Source organism: Balaenoptera acutorostrata, chromosome 9 (assembly GCF_949987535.1).
Source record: "Balaenoptera acutorostrata chromosome 9, mBalAcu1.1, whole genome shotgun sequence".
Lineage (NCBI taxonomy): Eukaryota > Metazoa > Chordata > Mammalia > Artiodactyla > Balaenopteridae > Balaenoptera > Balaenoptera acutorostrata.
In genome coordinates this window covers 109352761-109367442 of record NC_080072.1, presented here as the reverse complement: position 1 = coordinate 109367442, position 14682 = coordinate 109352761, and the positions used below count along the sequence as shown (strand labels likewise).

The following is a 14682-nucleotide window of genomic DNA, read 5'->3' as shown; positions in this document are numbered from 1 at the left end:
CCAGCCCAGTCTCTTTTATCCTTCCCCCTCCTCCTGTTTTGATTGTCCTTCAGCACGCACTTCTCTGAGCAGTGTGTGCTGCCGGAAGGTGCCCCTTGGAGCAGCCCCTTGGGGCTTCAGTGCTAGAGCTGATTTGTTGAGAACCGTTTTGACTCAGGAACCCAGAGTGAACCAGGGTTTTTATAGCTGATAAAATCAGCTGGACATCTGAGGTTGAAAAATTTTGTCAGTACTCTCTGTAAGCTAGTTGGTCCTATGCTCAAGAAGGCCTTTCTAGGATACCCGAGTCCTAGATACACATGTCACTGAGGTATAGATTGTCAGATTGCACTGATACTGGGAACCTTATCAGCCTGTTGCTTTCAGCCACGGGTGGAGATCGTCTGGCTTTTTCCTATCAACTTTGGTTTGGAGACGGAGCCAATGTTAATGCCTTTACCTCTGTCTTGAGACGGAGACTTCACCAAGTGCCCTGCAGCCTATCTGGTACTGGAGCAGGGAGGGAGTCGAGGTGAACTGGTGGGAAACATACTTTTATCTAACAGTGATATAATTATAGGACCAAAGGTTTTCTTGGGGTGATTTAACCCCCATAAATATAGAATCTATGTAAACACAGTGTGCTTGCTGTGTAAATGCAGCTTCAAGGTACTCCCTCTGCCACCTCCTCCTCTCTCCCTCTTGTTTTCCAACCACAAGTCGGGCCCCCAAAATCTCTGCTGTGTGGAGATTCTGGAGTTGTCACTGCTGTGTCCTGTATTCTTAGTGTCGGGATGGATAGCCTTCTGTTTGGAAAGGTTTTTAAATTCTGCCTGTAGACAGTTAACTTAGAACAGATACCTTCGGGTAGTTCTTCTCCCCCAAGGTGATTCTATTCATCATACTCACTTTCCTTCTTCCCCGTCTTCTGCCAATGTTTGTCCTGCTTTCTTAACTTCAACATCTGCTTCTCACGTTCATCCTTTGTTCTCTTCAAGGCTGGTCTTTTCCAGCTTACTCTCGCCGTTTTCACAGCATAATTTGAAACTCTGCCATGTCTGCTTGTTTACATACATCCCTAATTCTTCTCTTCCAAATCGTGCCTGAGCACACTCTTAAATCTGTGATCTCTAATATTTGTGGACGTTGGGAGCCGGCGCATCAAGTGGAGCACATACTTCCTTATCACCTCTCCCTCCTCCAGAAGTCCCCCTCCTTTCTCCCCTCCTGTAGTGACCGTCTTTGCCCAGAGCAGAGCCTGGAGATCTCCCTGTGAGGTAGAGTCACTGGGAACAACAGGGGTCTGGTTGTCAAGACAACCACTAAATTCCCGCTGCTGCCCTCCTTTGTGTCTTGCCCTTCTTCCCAGTGCTCCAGCTCTGCTTCTCTCCCTCTCCCTGACCTTTACCCTCCACCAGACACAGTATTCTTCTGAATGCGTGGCCATTTTAATCAGCCTTTCCTTTCCCCACCCACCTCCCTACTGTAGGCGCTGAGAAAGGAAAGGGTCAGGATAGCTACCTGGTGACTGAGAACGAGCCAGGCTTGCTGTTCACACGGGACCAAGGAAAGAAGGAAAGGGAGTCATTTTGGATCCTGCAATCCCTGTGGTGATTGTTTCATAGTTTAGTGTAGATAGGTCTCGTTTTAGGAAGGATTCTGAAATAGTGTCCTCAAGTTACCCATCACCCCAGGGAGCCCCTCCTCAACCTTTGTAAACAGTACCAAGGTGGTTCGCCCTTCTAATATTTACATCCCTGAACCTGCCAGGAGAAGAGTAAGTCTTACAAAAGGAAAACTAAAGCATGAAATGCAAAGTTCCCTCAGCATCCTGCCATCATTTAGTCCCTTGGATCTGGTAGAATTTTTCAAGAGGATCCAAAGGAGTCTTTCTCTGACACATACACAAACACACAAGCACTTTCAAAAATGCTTTCATTTTTTTTCCTTTCATCTCGTTAACTTTGTGAAGGAAGCAAGGCAAGAATCAATCTTAAGAAGGAATCCAGAACTCAGAGAGTTGTTTCAACTTCTAAGTGGCCAAACCAGCCTTAATCCTGTGTGTGGCTTTTCAGTGCTGTTTTCACTCATTACAACACGCTATGTGAAGCCTTTGTGGCTCTTCTGGCTACTGAGCTTGTTTTCCCCTGAAGGGTATGGACCAGTTTTATGTGCAGTGTTGGGGTGAAAACTGTGTTGGCCTCTTCTGGACAGGAACCTCTCAGACTTGGAGGAGAGACACGGTGGCTCAGAGACTCGGAGGGAGTTACTGATTGTGAGAAAGACGTCCTGCTGCTGCTTTTACTTGGGTCAGATGAAAAACGGGCAGGTATCCAAAACGTGTGACTGATTTTGCCCAGCTTTGAGGTCTATCGGTCCCGAGTTTTCAGAGCTGGTTTATGGTACATTTATGGCCACATAGTGTGGGGCTGAGAAAAGTTGTCCTGAAGGCCTTCAGAGGGGCATAGATTTGTGTACTCATCTTTAAAATTGGAATCCTACAAGTGTCACACTGCTCAAGTCTAGAACAGATTTCTAAACATTTCCACTTGCCATCAATCTCATTTATCCCATGAACACAGAACCCCCAAGCGGCTCCCTCTCATTCTGCATTTGTTAGGAAGGTAGCCAGACCTTTGCTTTTGGCCGTTGGTACCCAGACATTCTGCTACCTTGTATTCTTCTTACTATAGCTTCAAGTAATGGGTTGGAACCGGCTCGATGCTGCTCCGTCCGTCAGGAGCACTTCCCAGAATACAAGTGTGACTCACGGTCCGCATAACCCCTTTGCTTTTGTTTGACTTTCAGTCTCTTCTGTCCTCTGGGCCTATTTGCCAGGAAAACTGACAAAAACATAGACTGCTGGCAGCTGTCTCTCCTCTCTAGGATTTATGGAGTGTGCCAGACACGAAGCCCAGCTGACCCACTCCCTTGCCTTCCACCTCTCTTCCCTTCCGGGGGAGTACATAACCAGGTGTGAATTGCATGGATTATTCATGACGAATTCATAATTGTAGCTCAGCTGACTTATTACCCAGGATACTTCTTATAACATCCACCCTACAGCTGGTGTATTGGCACACAGTTCAATTTTAATATTAGCCTAAACAAAAGTTCTTAGGAACATAAATCTGCCAAATGCTTACATAAATACATCTCAAATGCCAAATACAAAGGATTTCTAGATGGTCTACTTTTTTTTTAAATTATTGTCCTCCTCCATAAGCACAAATAATTAAGAGCTCACTGTTCTTGCGCTGCTTTAAGTATTGGGAGGTTTGCCGTCTGCACAGCTTAGTTTGAGCTGTGCGCCATGTTTAAGAGCGGTGTTTGTCCCATTCACGCCATTGATTCACTTAGTAACTAATATTTACTGATTACCTGCCATGTGCCAGACACTGTCAAGTGATTAAAATACAAAAAGGACCCCAAACTCCTGCCCTGCAGTCTTAGCAGTAAGGAGTCATGGTACGAAGTGGGACTTTAAAAAGAACTCCATACATGATTAAGAGAAGGGACTAAGTAAATTATGAGAAGCCCAGGGAAGGCTTATGGAGGAGATGACATCTGAGATAGGATTTAAAGGATGAAGGGAAATCGAGAGCTGACACTGTAGACTAGAGCATTGAAGGCAGAGCTGTGAAGCAGTGTGGCGTATTGTGTGCACTTCTTCTCGAAGAAGTCAGGCACGATTGGGAATATACGACGTGCAGCCAGAGTGGCCAGAGATTACACCGAAGAGTTCAGTAGGCACCGACCCATACAGAGCCCTGTGCGCTATTCAAAGAACGTAGGATTCGACCCCCATTTATTAGGAAACCATGTACAGAATTTAAATAGATGATGACATGATCAACTTTGTAACTTAGAAAAAGCACTTCAGTAGTGCTGTCGAGGATTAATGGAAGGAAGAAACGTTAGAGCCGGGGAGACACATTAGGAAAGAGTTACACTGACAGAAATGAAAGGAGATGGGGACCGAAACTAAGGTGATTGCTACAGCGATAGTAAAGGGGTGATGAATTCATGAGAAACTGAGCACTGAGGAGGTCGCTCAACTAGGTTCAGTAATTGTTTCAATAATTATGTGGTGTTGCGTGGGGCATATGGATTAGGGGTGGAGGAGAGGAGAAGTCCCGGGCGACTCTGTCTCCTACCTTGTGGATTGAGAAGCATAACTAACAGAACAGCATAGTAGCCTTCTCAACAGGATGTCTGACTTGTGATGCTGGAAGTTTCTTGTTGCTTATTAAATCAATAAATCAATAGATTATTACCTACCTTTGTGTAAAAAGAAATAATGACACATGAGGAAGCATGGACTATATCTCTAACAATTTTGAGATTTTTAGTAGAAAACTTCAGGACTTGGAGGCCTAGATTTTCATCCTTTCTTTTATCTGTAAGCTCTGTCTTTGGAAGAAAAAGGAAAATGTGGAATGAATAGTTAATTGTGTAGCTGGTACCGAGGAAAGGTTTTTAAATTTTCTTCCTCTGGCAAACGATGCTCACCTGGTGGACTCCTGACTGCGGTTAGAACATGACTCAAGGGTGGTAGGAAGAGTATACTTGACGGGAGACCCGTCAACTCAGCAAAGAGGAGGAAGCTGCAAGAAAAACGCAGATACAGCTAGAAATGGATGTAATGGAAAACAGCTGACAGAGAGAGGAAAGTAGAGGTAGGTGAGAGGTACTAGAGTTCACAGAAGAACATAACAGAGAATCCTGTCTTATATGCCATAATAACAAGTGAACTTAAAGTTTTAACACTGGAAGTTATCGCTGAGAGTTTTGGAATAAGGTTGATTCATTCAGTCTATATTTGATGCCTTATTATGTGAAGGGCACTCTTACAGTAAATGCTGAGGAATATACCAAAATGAATTGAGATCCCTCCCCTCAAAATTTTACAATCTTATTCTTTTGGTACTTTTAAGAAGCTCAACCAGTATGTACTGAGTAAATGGAATAAACAAACACATGACTCCAGTAAGAAAGGAAAAGAATCAGCATCAAATGAAACCAGAGTAGTTAACTGAGATCAGACTATAGATGAACATATATAAAAAAACAGAGAAAGGGGACACATACTGAGTAATGCAGACAACAGAAACTAGAACTGATAAGAATGGTGTCCAAAAAGCTTGACTCAGAAGGAGCTGACATTGTGGATAAATGTTAGTGGAAAAGATTTTTTAAAAAAACAAAAAATAAATGCACATGTTAAAAACAAGAAGAACAAAGAAAATACAGGTAAATTGTTTGGAACAGATGCTGTAGTATTAACTGGTTACATTGAGAAATCATTTATTCAACAACGAATTGGTATACTTTTTGCCCAGGGTATTTAATTTCTGTTTTTTTCTGTAAAGGAAAAGGGTCTAACAAGAAGAATTGAGCAAATGTGATTAAACTAGTATTGAAGACTAAAATAGGAATGAAAATAATAAGAGAGCATTCAGTCTGCTTTAAAACTCATGTACCTGACCCATATGAATTCTGTTCCATGGAACTGAAAGAATTTGTATTTATCATTGAAGGCCTAAGATCATTAAGAAAATTTCCGTATAGAGATGTGTTGGGTTGGAGATGGACAAATATCTGGCCTTTTAAAAAATGGATATAGGCTCCTGACCCTGACATTTATCTCTGGAAATTTCTGAAGTAGGTTACGAAGTAGATGTTTTGTGAACACTCAGGAAGAGAAACAGCAAGCCCTGGAACCCAGTGTGCATTCAGTGGGAATGCACCCTGCCTGATTAGCAAGGTTTCTTTCTTGCTTAGCAGGACTATCAGACCATTAAATGAAAGGAATGCATTGGTTGTTATATTGTCTGTGAATTTCAACAAGCTTATGCCATATTTTCCTAATATCCATATGGACATACATGGTCTGGACTGTGGTACTTTTAAGTGGTCCGTGGCTAACTGAGTGTCTTTAGCCCAAGTAGCTAATAGATTGATAGCCTGGAGGGCATTTTCTAGTGAAAGAGCATTGAACTTACCCTGTTCATCAGAAATTTGCAAGTAACTCTAATCTTAGAGGTATAATTAATACTCTGGGTGACAGAAGTTAAGATTCAAAAGGATTAAAAGAGTTAGAATGATAGTCTAAAGCAAACAAGACGGAATTTAATAGAAATAAATATTATAAATCAGAATTTAGATTTTTTTAAAAATTACACAAGTACAAAAGGACAAGTCTAGGCTTAACAGGCGCATGTGATTTTTTGTTAAAGTACGTATGTGGACTTAGGGTTCTAATTGACTGCAAACTCAGTATGAGTCAGTGCTTTGATGTGTGTGCCCAAAAAGCCAACACGGTCTTCGACTATATTAATAGAAGTATGGTGTCTGGATCAAGCAAGGCACTAATCTGCATTTTTTGCTGGTCAGGGCACATCTGGAAGTTGTGTTTGGTTCTGGGCACTCCATTTTAAGAGAGAATAACAAAGCAGCCCACACCCAGAGGAGGGAACCAGGATGAGGAATGGTTCATTTCTCTCCTTCATTCCTCTGATGTTGAGTGTCTTCTGTGTGCTCAACCTTGACGTTGGCAGAATCAAAGATGTATACCTTGTGGAGGAGACTTAGCATAATAGCTGAATTTAAAAATGCATAGTGTTGTCTTTTGAAAGAGATTTGACCAAGTAACTTTAATACCTCCTGTTAAACTCCTGAGGATATAAATAGGAGCAATGACTGGAAGTTACAAGGAGGCAGATTTTGGTGCCAGTATTTAAGAAGCCTCCCAAATGAATTGAAATTACCCTTTTCAGGAATTACGCAACTTCCCCAAAGTCACATTCCTCATTGGTGGCAGAGCTAAGATAAAAGCCCAACTTTCTGGAGTCAGAGGCCAGAACCCTTGGCTCTGCCATGATATCACACAGGGGATTTCTACTTTGGGAGGAGGTTAGATAGGGTAACCTCTTTCCTTCCAGCTCTAAAGTTGTATGTTTCTATAAGCCTCTTGCTATGAAATGCTTGTTTTTTTCTCAGTGTTTTCATTTGTGAATTGGTGAGATTGGAAAAGATAACCTCTAAGCTTCAACAGAGGATTTCTTTAACCTCCTTGGTTAAAAATACTTCAGTTCTTAAAGCATATTAATTTTGTATCTGCAACTTATATGTTACTAATCAAAAACAAAAACTGTTTGTGGCTAGATATAAAACTATAGAACTCAGATTCTTAAATCATGATGTTCAGTCAGTAGTCTTCCTTTGAAGCACATGTTTTAAAGATGTGGATCCATGATTTAAAACATGAAAGCAAAAGTCAAAGAAGAAATTGTGTGAGACTCTACAAGCCACTTTAGATTTCACAATAGTCACTGGGAGGAAGAAACAGGAGTTTCTTGCCCTTGAAGTTCATTTCCTCCTCATTCTTCTCCCCACACAGGGCAGGAAAGGATGGTGACCTAGATACACAGTCAGAGGGCCTGAACTCTCTCAGGCACAGCCGAGCAACCTGGGTCTGGCTGCTGTAGGACTGGGAAGCCTAGAGCTGAGCACAGACAGGGAGGAACTGTCTGTAAACACACGAAGGGGCCATAGCAGGAAGGCAGAGGCCTGGGAAAGGAATCAGAGGGAAGGGAACTGTTAATTTTATCAGGTGTGAAGTTGGCAAAAACAACTTGTGTAATGGGAAATACCTTGGACCCACACCATCATCCTCAAGATCTCCTTTCTCTCCACCCAGTAGATTGGGCCTACTGATTTCATGAGCAAATGCTCAGAGCAGTGAGCTAGGACTGTGGGTACAGAACACAGTCTTCGGGTTTATGCCACTGTAAACATTTTACAGGGTGCTTGGGGGCGGGGGGAGGTGGGGACTGTCTCCAGGAGGCTAAAAAGGTGGCTTGAGCTTTTTCCTCCTTCTCTTGGAACTCTTAATTCCTTATACCATATCGATGTTTTTCAAACTCGTTTTAAACTTCATCTCACAGTAAAAAATACGTTTTACATCATGACCCACTGTGAACACACACACACACACACACACACACACACACACACACAAATACAGATCTGCTATATCCATATATACATGCATAAGTAAAAGGGTCCCAAAACTTGAGGTGCGCTTTTATGTTTTCTGTTCTTACCTATTTACATTAAGGTGTTCTTTTAAACGTTGTCACAAACCACAGCGCAGACGCCATGACCTCTAATGCTGTTCAGCCACAGTTTGAGAAATATCCTGTGCCCAACAACCCATTTAAATGACTGTTAACCCTCCTCTGAGGGTGACGGGATGAGTGGACACTTGGAGTCTGTAGATCTGTTTAAAGTGACAGAAGCTTTAATGTCATCTTCTTTTTCTCTCTCTCTCTCTTTGACCTGTATTTGGTACTTCCGGTGGGTTGTAAGTGGCTGAGGCGCCGTCGCCCTTGTGTTGGATACAGAGGTACAGCCCAGCGGGTGAACAGGATTCAGGGAGGAGCCCCGTTACTGCCTCTCATTTAGACTGCACCAGGCATTTTTGTTAGAATATTGTTATTGCTCTTAGGAATATTTTCCGTTATTATTTCACTGTCCTTCTCCCCCTCCCTCCCCATTAAGCCATACTTATTCAGGGCCTTCCTACTCAGCCATAGCAGCAATCTTAGAAAAGAAGCGAGGGGAATTTGGCTAATTAGATGTGGTCCCTTAAAGCTTTCTCCCCTTACTCTTGAGATCTGATTCTGCTGTTTTGATGGAAAATGACCTTCTGCTCACCTTGAAGTGCCATCTTAAGCCCTAGTGTCAAACTGTCTCCTTTTTAGCCACAGCTTCGTCCTCCACGTGTAGCTGTTTCAGACCAGGTTCCTTTGAGCGTGGACTGGACATGTGCGCCCAGGGGAAGGGATGCCCTGATCTCTGCATCCCACGTCTGGCATCATAGTGGCTCTTGCATGTCTCAGTGTACATCTGTTGTTGTTTTTTTCTCATTTTATTGCCTATTCTGGGCCCCCTAGTAAGGCTTCTTTGTGCTCTGAATCATTCAGAGATGGCCAGACAGAACAGATGTGGTTTGGCTTTTTTTCTTCTTCTTTTCTTTGGGAAAAAGGTAGGATGGCAGAAGAAGATATCTAAATCAAGTATCAGAACTAGAATAGTAGTAGAAAATAAAACCAGTGCTAGTTGAGGCTATTCTCTACCGTATTTATTTTAGCGTATTTACCTCATGCATCTTGTATTACATAAACAATAACATTTGTATTTAGTAGATGATTTCTTGTAAATAATTTGTAAATAGTAAATAGTCCAAAGGATATGTGTGTGTATATCCCCCTTGAAACTTGAGCTGTCTGTTAGCTTAATAGTGATAGCAGCAGATTCCAGAAACTGATGCTGGAAAACCTGTTATGACACACTGGATTGCAGACACATAAGTTCCATTCCTTTTGCTTCAAGGCACAGATTTCTTTTTAACCTTCCCACTCCTAGGTTAAGAACAGCTTACTCTTACTTTTTCACACTTTGATTCTTCTTCCCAACACCCCCATTTAGAGTTTGATGAGGTACAGTCTAGTGTATTTGTATAAGTTTATATTTTGCCACGTGCACACATTTGTTTTGCATCAAGCATGTGTGCATGAGACACTCAAGTCACTGTGGAAGAGGACCTCCTTGCCCAAATGCAGCTCGAGGTCCTGTTCCCATCGAGTGAATGACCATTGACTCAAAACCGTGAGACTCATACGTTGTAAAACGTGCCCTGAAGGTGACCGAGGTGCCCAGGTTTGCTGTCGTATGTTATGCTTAGTCGAGGAAGGGTTGAGTGGATGTTAAGATCTCTCTGAAGAGTTGAGTCACAGGTACTACTGGCTCCTGAGGACAAAGAGAAGGGCAAACAGAAGGGCAAGCCAGCCTGTTGTATGCGTCTGTGAATCAGAAGCTGAGCTAGAACTAATGCTGGCTTGAAGCCTTCTTGTTTAGGATTCTCCTGGCTCCTTTGGAGGACTTAAATATTTTGACTCTCAGGTCCTTGCCCCTCTCCCTCAAATCACTTAGGTGAGACGCTGGTGCACGTCCTTCACCTTAGCTAAAGTCACACAAGTGTATGTGGCTTGAGGTGAAGACGAGTTGGGTCACTTGATTCCCTGCAGAGAACCTGATCAGGTCGTCGCATCCACCTCCCTTTGACCCTCTTCTATAAACAGGAACAGGAATTCTTGCTACTGGATCCCTTTCATCAGGCGTCTTAGACTCGCTGAATGAAAAGCCCTATAAGAAGGAGATGCAGCCCTTATAATAACAATACGATTGTGATGGCTATTTTGGGCAAGAGCAGCTTTGTGCCGCTCTTGATCTCCATCGACGTCTGCCATTCTTGCCCTGCCATTACCTTTCAGACTTCCTATTCTTAGAATCATTTGTGAGCCCTGGGCTTGGGAGATTGCAGCCCCCAAAGCTGGAATGCCTAGCTTGAGTGGAATGCAGACTGTCTGGCAGAGTGGAGGTTAAATAAAGTTTGCGTTGGCAGCCCCCTCTGCTCTTGGATGGGCGACAAGTAGCTCGGGTTGAGAGTGATGGCATGAGCTGCATGTGGTGCGGTACCAAATAGAGTCTCCTGTGCGTGAGTAACGTGGCTGATGGTTCATTCATCACAGCCACAGCCATGCCAGTCTCAAAATGGGACCTCCTAAGGAGGCCTCTGCAGTCTTAAACCTCAGCTAGTGACCATATCACTCTGAAAAAATGCAGAGACAAAGAATTAACGTTGAAACACCTTGCAGGAACTGCAGGTTTGGTATACCTGCCCCCTCAGCATTACTGACTCGTTTTTGAAAGCAAGACAAAGGGGTAAATTTTCATTGTAATAAGAACAATTGTCAGTCAATCAACAAATATTTCACCTTGGGAAATTTTTGTTATGGGGAACTCTTGTGGTGCTACAATTTAGTTGGAAAAGTCAAGCTGTAGATAACATGAGAAAATAATTTATGTTCCAGAGTGAAATTCTGGTGCTAAATCTGTGTTCTAGAACTGAGTGCCAAAGGAGGCCTGAGGAGAGAGAGCATTTCTGGCTGGAATGCTCAGGAAGGATTTCGTGGAGGAGGTGGAGTTTGAACAGGTTTTGCCAGAGGGACAGATTTCTGTTACTGGAACGGAGAAGGCCTGGTCTGTAAGGAGCAAAGGGCAGGCGAAGGGAGTCCTCAGGACAGGTCCTGGGGGCTTGAAGAGCAACTGGATATGTACAGGGTGGCCGGGGAGAGGGATGTGTATAAAATCACCAAACCCTGCACTCTGAAGGCTGTGTGCACACGTTACTGAGAAGTTCCGGTGCTTTCCACTGGAGGACAGTTGGAAAGGTGCAGCCTTCCCCAGAGCCAGAGGCCCCTTTAATGTTCTGTTCTAAAGCCCCTAATACTACACTTGCCTCATAGCAGACACTCAGTGAATAATTATGGTAGTATCATTACTCATCTTCAAATTCTGTGATCCCAAGTTGTTGATTGGCTTGGTTTCACCTGTGAGAGTCGGTGCTCACTTGGCTTCGCTCTGTTCTGATTGCTCACGTGACTCACGCCTCGCTGCGTCCTTTCCTGCAGGTTTACCTGACCCTTCTGTCTTCGACCACAGGTGGCTAGAGGTGCAGGTAGCTACTCTGACGTGTCCTCAGCGCTGGGTGCAGTACCTCCGGCTTCTCCAGGAATCCATCTGGCCTGGCGGGCTTTTGCCTGAGTGTCCTCGGCCCGCAAGGACCCAGGCGCAGAAGGCGGCTGCTGAGAAGCAGGCTTTGCAGAGCCTGATGGGAGTCCTGCCAGGTGACTGGACGCGGACACTGATTGTACCAGTAACTCTTCCTTCCCATCCGGCTTCACCACCATGGCCCACCCCCTTCCCCGTTTTTTAAAAGGGCCTGGACTGTGGCTAAACTCAGAAGTTTGTTGACCCACCGTTTCTGAGGCTGACAGGACGATGGTCAGGACTTGCAGCAATACTGAGGGAACGGGGAGGCTCACTTCAGGGCAGGTCCTCGTTTTCCCGCCAGGTGAAGACTTCTGGCTCTCTGCCGACTCACGGCATTTTGGACCAGGGAAGAAAATGATACAGGTCCTGCAGAAGCTGAGCTTGCTAACTTGGGGCCAGTGAGTGAAGTGCATGGTCCTTAGCAGTAGATAAAAACAAACTCTGAAAAAGGTTTTTTCCCTTTGCTTTATGTGGTTTTTTTGGAGGGCGGGGAAGGCAGTTTGTTGCCTGTGGCTGTGCTGGGGGAAGCAGGGTGCAGTAGTGAACTCTTACCCTTGGACAGTGTTATTCACTCTTATTAACCTCTGTTCTCCAACCTAAACTGTTGTATCAGAAGTACCTGCACTTTAGTGACGGGTTACCAGATTGTTTCTTGAGGCCCATTCTCATTTAGATACCTAAAGTTAAGAAACATTTTTCTTGGCTTTTCCCTGTTTTCTGACGATCTTAGCTCGGCTGTGTGGTTCAGAGGTGTGCCAGAAGTACCCAGTATGATTAAAGACAGCAGATATCTTGAGGCGACAAACCCCTTAGAAGCTAAAGCTTCAGCGGTGACACTGAAACCACATCTGTTTCTCCTCTTCAGATATCGTGGTAGGAATCCTTGGGGTGAACAAATGCCGGCTGAGCTGGAGTCTTGTCTTGGAGTCACTGCAGCAGCCCCTCATCAACAGGTGGGCACAGCTGAAGCCGCCTCTGGTCTGAGGCATCTCGGGTTTCTGGGTGAACAGCCTCACTGAGAGGAACGGTGCCGCAGTCTCTCCTTGCCCTGGGCCCTGGCCCCAGAGTGTGATGACCAGGTCCACGCACGCTGGGTAAAACCCACTCTGCTGGCTTCTGAGCAGGTGTCAGGTGGCCGGAAGCTGGTGGGACCAGCCACCGTTTGCATTTGGAAGAACTCGATGCAGGCCCCGACGTGAGCTACTGAAAAGGCCCTGTCAGCCCCCAGGCCTGTTCTTCCTGACACCTGCCTGCCCCTGTGAGCATCTCGAGAACAGCCCTTGGCCTGGGCAGTACTTTCAGCATGGGTCTTTGCCTGATGTGAGGTAGACAAGATGATGAGTCGGCCTCTGATAAGGGGACCAGAAATGCTGGTGCTCCCTCCTCGAATAGCACAGAGAGGTCAGTGTTCCCCTGGCTGGTGCCTTGGGATGGAATCTTCTGCACGTGTTGAGTGCTCGTCCACTCCCCCTCACCCCCCGCCCTGCAGCACCCCGTGTCTATTAACTCTCGCACCTCAAGGCTCCTGGCTTTACCTCATCACAGGTAACCTGAAAATTCTTAGTAAGTTGTTATCACAGGGATTTTTCCCCCCCGTAGAGTTCTTCAGAGCGGTGCCAATGTGCTCATGTAGCTAGCTGTAAAGCGATGCGGAATTCCCTCACATCTAGTCTCAAGTACCATCTCCACCTGCACTGGGGCCACAGCCTTTGTGAGCTCAGCAGACTTCTATTTCATGGCAGAGGCTTTGTCCAGCTGTTGGTGTTTGGAGTCCGCTAAGGCTATCGGTCGAGGGGAAAGGGGGAGGGAAGAGAAATGTCATAAACAGGATCTGGTGTCTCTAGACCGAGCCAGACCCTCCTCTAAGTTGTTTTGTTCATTTGTTTCAGGCACTTGATTTACTGCCTTTGGGACATCATCCTGGAATTCTTGGATCTCAGTGCCTCTGCTGAGGAGTCCGCCGTGACCAGCTCTGCCACAGACACCCCAGGCAGCCCCAAGAAGATGGGCATCTCCCCTTAGCCAGAGGTTATTCACCCATTTCTTCGAAGGTTAGGAAGGGAGCATTACTCTGCCACCTGGAGACCAGGCAGGAGGGCTGTGCCTCTGGAACTGGGCTGTGGCTCAGAAGGCCTGGGGTCTCAGTGGCTCAGTTCTCCCCCAGCTTATACTCCATTTGTAGCAGGCGATGAGGGGGTATATGTACCAATTGCATGCATACCTGTTTCCATGCCTCTTTGGTGGTGTTTGGACTGTTGGCTGGTGGGTGGATCCTGCTTCCTTTGGAAAAGGAAGCTGTGAGGTAGAGGAATGAGCCCCTTTTGCCTCTCCTTTGCCCTCCTCGCTAAGGTGGTTTGCCGACAGCCTGGCCCTGTGCACACGTGTGCCTCACCCACCAGCGCACGCTCTCGGGAGACCAGGGGAAAAACCACGGCCAGATTTTCCTAGAGGAGAAGACAATCTTCTGAGTTCTCTGTTCCCACCAGGAAACTAAAAATTCATTCGGCGCCACTCTTGAAAGCCAGACCCCTGGTCCTACCTAGCTTCCCAACAGCCCCGCAAGAGGGAGGGAAACCTTTCTCAAGGCACTCCTTCCAGCACACCGGCCCCGCAGAGGGTGTCACTGCAGGCTTTCTCCCTGGGTGGCTGCACTCCTCCTGTCCCAAAGACCTCAGCGCAGACCGACAGCACTTCTGGTAGATCCGTCCCACCCTCCATACCCTCTCCTGAAAGACAGCTGCACCGCAGGTTTTCTCTACTAGCTTTCTAACCCCCTCCCCAAGAGCAAGTGAGTTTCGACCTTTGTGGCCTTCTCTGTCTTTCTTCAACCCAGTTGCATGGCAAGTTGCATATTCAGCCCAGAGCTGCCCAAGGGAAGGGAAGCACTTGCTCCTTGGCTGAGAATGCCCAGAGGAGTGAGGGTTCTCTCTCCGCAAGTCTCTGGCAGGGAACTTTAACTCTAAACCAAGAACATTAGCAACTTACCCAGAAACAGCTTTTTACTTCCTGTTCCTTCAGGAT

The 14682-nt window shown here is 45.5% G+C and overlaps 1 protein-coding gene across 5 annotated transcripts in view; it reads left to right on the top strand.

Moving 5' to 3' along the window:
• The window catches only part of SNX19 (sorting nexin 19), a 36581-nt gene extending 22688 nt beyond the window's left edge, over window positions 1-13893 (top strand). For 3 of the 5 annotated variants that reach the window (XM_057552468.1, XM_007183335.3, XM_057552467.1), the window contains 3 exons: window positions 11551-11735; window positions 12527-12614; window positions 13551-13893. In XM_057552468.1, the coding sequence (XP_057408451.1) occupies window positions 11551-11735; window positions 12527-12614; window positions 13551-13683 (406 nt within the window). In that variant the 3' untranslated portion in view covers window positions 13684-13893. The remainder of the gene's footprint in view (window positions 1-11550; window positions 11736-12526; window positions 12615-13550) is intronic. The other 2 variants (XM_007183337.2, XM_057552469.1) reach the window with 1 other exon arrangement.
• The last annotated feature ends 789 nt before the right edge of the window (window positions 13894-14682 follow it).